Source organism: Nanorana parkeri, unplaced genomic scaffold (assembly GCF_000935625.1).
Source record: "Nanorana parkeri isolate BGI_ZX_2015 unplaced genomic scaffold, ASM93562v1 scaffold136, whole genome shotgun sequence".
Lineage (NCBI taxonomy): Eukaryota > Metazoa > Chordata > Amphibia > Anura > Dicroglossidae > Nanorana > Nanorana parkeri.
The window spans coordinates 139,949-145,439 of record NW_017306404.1 but is presented as its reverse complement, the minus strand read 5'-3'; the positions used below and the strand labels follow the sequence as shown (position 1 = coordinate 145,439).

Here is a 5,491-nt window from a genome sequence, read left to right as displayed (position 1 = left end):
TCCAGGTGCACAGGTACTGCGGAAGACTGGCGCCCCCGACCGCAGCCGCGGCGCCAGAAGCCTGTGGGGAGCACTGTGACTGGGCGGCCGAGACCCCCAGTCATATGCACCCCCCTGGGACGAACCCATAGGCCACCCCGCCAGAGCGGGATCGTCGCAGCCGACCCACCGGAGCGGGCCTGCATGCGATCGTCGGTCGACCCGGGGAGACTGCAAGGATCCGGGACATCCAGCCTGTCGCCCGGACAACGCTAGAAGATTCCACTGAAAAAGATCAGGAAGAAGCAGGTAAGAATACCCGAAAAAAATTCTTAGCTCCTTACTCCTGACGCTAGGCAAAAAACTGGAGACTTGTCAGCAGGTGGGGGGTTTTGGCCACCGGCAGGGGCAGCCCCTAGGCTGTGATTGGTCTTTAGTTTTGTGCCTAGTGTCCTTCTCCTGCAGGTGGCGATATTACCTACAGTACAGGATCTCCGATCTGTTCCCTGTGTCCTTCAATGAACGGGAGAGAAAAAGGTTTAGCATCACTGCCTTAAGGCAAAATAGGCAAACACACATAATCGAAAATTTATACACGCACAGATACAAACGCATATAAATCACACACATAATACAAACTCATAAAACACATCACACACACTCATATCAAACCCGCACATAAAAACCACCCACACACATTAATAAAAACAAACCCATCACACACCCCTATTAAAAAAAAAAACACACACACACACACAATCACACAGATCTAAAAAAACTCACACTCAAAAACTAATTACACACACAATGAAACACCCCACACAGACTAAAACATAATTAAAAGTTAATAATAATAAAGAAAAAAAATTGCCCTCTCTCCTGCTCACCTATTTTGCTGGGAGGGTGCTGCATCTCCAGGGTCCAGTAGGGCACTCAGAGATTATATTGGTGGTCCAGTGGAGGGTCGGTGTGATCTGCATCTCTGGCTGATGCAGACCATGCCAATTGCTCCTTCCTTTCAGCAGAAGCACCATGAGGGAGCAATCAGTATGGTCTGCATCAGCAAGAGATGCAGATCATACTGATCCGCCACGGGGTAATTTTCATTTAATATAATGCCAGTTCGGCAATATATTAAATAGGATCTGGGCACCTTCCAGGTTTAAAGATGGCCACCGCCAGTGAAAAAAAGAAACCGCATAATATGACCCCAAGATCTCTTTGTGTCCTCTTTAGCACGCATGCCAGAGGTGCGCCATCGCTTGCACAAATATGCTGACCTGCCAGAAGCGATCATTATGCATGTAAAATAAAATAAAAGGGGTGGGGGGAACTGACGAAATGGAAATATTTATTTGAAGAGCTTGGCCTAAATTCTAGCAAGATTTATAACAATGTTCCACACCGAATTTACAGATCTGCAACTTTTAAAACAAACTGCCACTTTCAGTATATGTGTGGATCTGAAGAAACTTTGTAAAGATAATCTCAGCCTTTTAATTCCCTGCTCTTTGAAAGCAGTCCTCACAGGTCTAAGCAGGGAAACATTGCCTTGTTTACATTTAGCTGGTTTGCAACTGCAGACAAGGAGTTAGGAACAAGTGCAAGGCATCTGCCCAAATATTATCTTTCCTGCCATACATGTACCTATGCTGCAATTCCCTCATGCAATTATTTACACACCCCTAAATAACGCAGCCCCTCAAGTTCAGTTACAGTATACAGACACACATCACCATATTAGGACTTAAAATAAGGGAGGCATCAGGGATTCCTTGAGAAGCATGGTGCATTCTGTTTTCCACATCAGACGCTCTGGAATCCCATGTAAATGGGAAGCACATAGCTAATCTTATTCAAAAGGCTGTCTGCTTAAACAGTTTGTGATCTCCACTGATTACACAAGTGCACTGCAGCACAAGGGTCATTACTTATGGCTCTGGGCAGTGAAGACATGAAATCAAATTAGTGGAGCAGTTTCATTCACAAGCTGCATGTAAACAATTCAATGTTTACACTAGGCCTGGTCATCTATTACCTTTACTTACTTTGTCTAGGCTTTACATGAGAGTATCAGGTGGTAAAAAGTCAGCTCAGGTCTAAATGTTGCTGCCCCTCAATTACCTGACCTCACATAATGCAGATAGGATACTTATATTTCTCAGCTCAGCACACCAGAAACCAGGATAAATGTTTAGGATACATACAATGCCACCTTGGTCTTGTCAGAGAAATGGTTTTCTAGCTCTCAGAAATTTTCACAGAAATACAAAAATGTTCTAAGGGCCCATCTAGATCTTTCCAGTTTGTTGTGGTGTGGTAATATGCATTTTGTCAAGTCAGGCCACTCATTTAAAAGGGCTACCAACCAAAACAAACCAAGAAAACGCACTATTTTTTCTGGTGCAGTGCAACACAACCCATAGTAGTGCTTTACTGTGCATTGTGGTATGTTTTTATGTCATTTATTTTCAATAGATTCCAGCACACTACGGCAATACACCACAATTGACAGGTCTGACTGGACCCCAAGTATTTACATTACATTCTGCAATGCCTATGGAGGATCAGTGCAAATGGAATTATTTTCTTACCATTTCTCTGTAAGGGCTTCGAGCGGGAAAAACGACATAGTAGCAACTTTTGTTTCCATGCGCACAAAGACAGTAAAAAGAACATTCGGGCAGACATGGTTGGGTCGAAGGTTTATCACAGAGTTTTAGTAACTGTAGACACTTTCAGTTCTATACACTTCAAGGAACACAGTTGATTATGTCAACATTTGTATGCCTAACTGCAGATTTGGAAAAACGTTTGGAGTTCTTCCCAATAATCTGACAAAACCCTTTGTGACTTAAGCCTTGTACTTTTAAACATGCTACTGACAGCTGCAGCAGCAGGGTGCACAATAAGAGAGAAAAAGCTCTTACCATGGCTATCCAAGGATTCCAGAAAGTAAAGGCCAACATAAGGTGAGCAGCAAGGGTGGACACCACAGCACACATGACCCAAATTATGTTCTTCCCAATCCGGTCAACCACAAATCCAAAAAAAGGCGACAGTGGTGCTGAGATTATGTAGACTACACTGTTAACAGCAGAGAAGCATTGATTATGGATATTGCAATAACCTACTGCTAATATTTTCAATTCAAAACATTAACATACCTGTTTATTGCACCTGCTTGCAAGGGTGAGAACTGAAATTTCTCAATGAAGAAAACTCTAGTTGTGAAGGAAACAAATTAAAAGTCAGTGAAAAAGGACACCACCACTCATATTTGCATGCCTAAACACATCAGCCCCATCCAAAATGCCGGGTGCTTGCTGACAAACGCCACGGCGGTTACCAGTAACCCAATGTATGTAAAGCTGCACTCAACAGCCAGGAACTCAATGTCAAAAGGTTTATTCCCAGGAATCTACAATGTGCAAGCATGACAAGATCCACAGGCTCCGACATGTTTCGCCAAAATAGGCTTAATCATAGAGCTAGAGATTTTCATAAATTGGTTTACTAATTAAAAGTCAAATTCTACAAATATGTAGCGTATGCGTGGATAGATTGGATAGATTGGATAAGTACCGGAACAAGGATAAGGATGAAAGCCTTGGAGCTTTTAACTATAAAAACCAGAGTCAGAAATAGCAGTTGTCACACTTTTGTCTACCATGAAAGGTTCCCTTTAAAACGCTGTGGGAAAAATTCCAAACTATTAACGAGATTAAACCAAATCATCTATTTTTGGTCAGGTCATGTGCTAGCTGGCCAGGCCTGTTCTGAGGAAGCGTTGAACACTTTGTACCAATTAAACCGAGTAGAGGGATAAATCATATTAAATATCAGAATGCCAAAACCAGTATGTAATTCATAGAACATGACTAGTACATGTGCACTTACTTGCCAAGACCAATGAAGGGAAACACAGCAACATAGTAACAAACACATACTAAAAATATCAGCCAGAGACTGAGGGAAAAGTCCTTGACGTCAGTCAGTTTGATGACTTCACCTAGAATAAAAAGACAAAAAGAGACAAATGCAGGTTGATCATGAGAGAACTACTGAATGCAGGCAGCAGAACTGTTATCATGGTGGTCTCTGACAAACAGCTCAACTCCGTACTTTAAGAATCACTAAAAACCCTATACAAAGTAATCCTCTGCACTGTTTGACTTGCAAATTACTTTACAAAGTGAAACATAATTACAGAAACTTCACCTACTTTTCATTGTATAGACTACAAATGTACATACCAGTTTTTCCTTGTTCTTTATCGAGTATTTTTTCTGCTCTCTTATCCAGATATCCAAGTACAAGGGCACAGACCAATGAGAACACGCATGTTATTCCACCTGAAATAGAGGAAGGAAAGACAGGAATGAAACACAGCAATAAGAACAACACTGTTGGCAACGGTCTTTTTGCTGCTTAAAATAAATCCCACAGGGTGCTTACAGGGTAAAGGTGCCCATATACCTGCCGATTATCGTACGATAATCGCAGGTGATCCCGCGATCGTACGATAATAGGCAGGTGTATAGGCAACGTGCGACCTCGTCTACTGTAAGGTTGTTTTGCTTGCTCATCTACTGTAAGGTCACACGACATTTGTCTTCCGAGCACACTTGAAAACAGTTAGTGGCGTGCTCGGGAGACGAATGCCGCACGGAGTCGTGCAATGGTTGTAAGGTGTATGGCCAGCTTAACAATCAATAGATATGACTAAGGCCGAGGAGGGCAGAAACACGCCAGCGGTTATTTTGTGTGCAGATGCATGTGTAATGGAGTTTGGTTCTCTTTCAACGAGCATCGTGTGCCGGTTTTGCAGTTTTTGAGACAATTACTCCAGGAGAGTTTTATCCATGCACCACATGTGGATTACAAAGACGCATGAAAGGGGTGAGATGTGTGTTTTGTGTTTTTAGATTTCAATAAAACATTGTATTGTCCCCTGCCAAAGTCTCCGCTTGTTACAGTGTCACCGAATGAAACTATGTAACACTTTGGTTTATATAGTATATATTAGGGATGCAATGATACTGATACTAGTATTGGTGACAATACCGAGTATTTGGGCGAGTACTCATACTCACCCAAATGCTCCGAGACTTACCCACGATACCGGAGCTTCTGGTCAGAGTGAGATGTGCTCTGACCTGCAGTGCCGCAAGTGAACATGGAAGCGGCTTTCCAGCCAATTAGCACTGAGCCGGCTTCCCGGCCAATCAGAAAGCCGGGCAGCGGGTAATCTGGTGCAGAAAAATGCCAGTCACCACAAATAGTGTAGTGTACAGAGCCCTTAACCCTTTCACTGCCAAGGACGTACGTCGTACGGAGCTACAAAAGTGCTTCCAGCTGGCCAGCTCAGTACGTCGTACGGACCTGGCATTTACAGTTCTACTATAAGCTGATGGTCGCTTTAGCGACCATCAGCTTATAGTAGAACTGTTCAGCAGACTGTCCCCTTTAAATTAATAGCTGTCATCAGCGGCTCACAAGCCGCTGATGA

At 43.1% G+C, this 5,491-nt stretch overlaps 1 protein-coding gene across 1 annotated transcript in view; it reads right to left on the bottom strand.

Moving 5' to 3' along the window:
* The window catches only part of MFSD1 (major facilitator superfamily domain containing 1), a 49,301-nt gene that overhangs the window by 24,068 nt on the left and 19,742 nt on the right, over window positions 1–5,491 (bottom strand). Inside the window, exons 8-11 of the mRNA XM_018553966.1 lie at window positions 4,236–4,334; window positions 3,880–3,991; window positions 3,147–3,203; window positions 2,910–3,066 (exon numbers count right to left, since the gene is read on the bottom strand). Coding sequence (XP_018409468.1) covers window positions 2,910–3,066; window positions 3,147–3,203; window positions 3,880–3,991; window positions 4,236–4,334 — 425 coding nt within the window. The remainder of the gene's footprint in view (window positions 1–2,909; window positions 3,067–3,146; window positions 3,204–3,879; window positions 3,992–4,235; window positions 4,335–5,491) is intronic.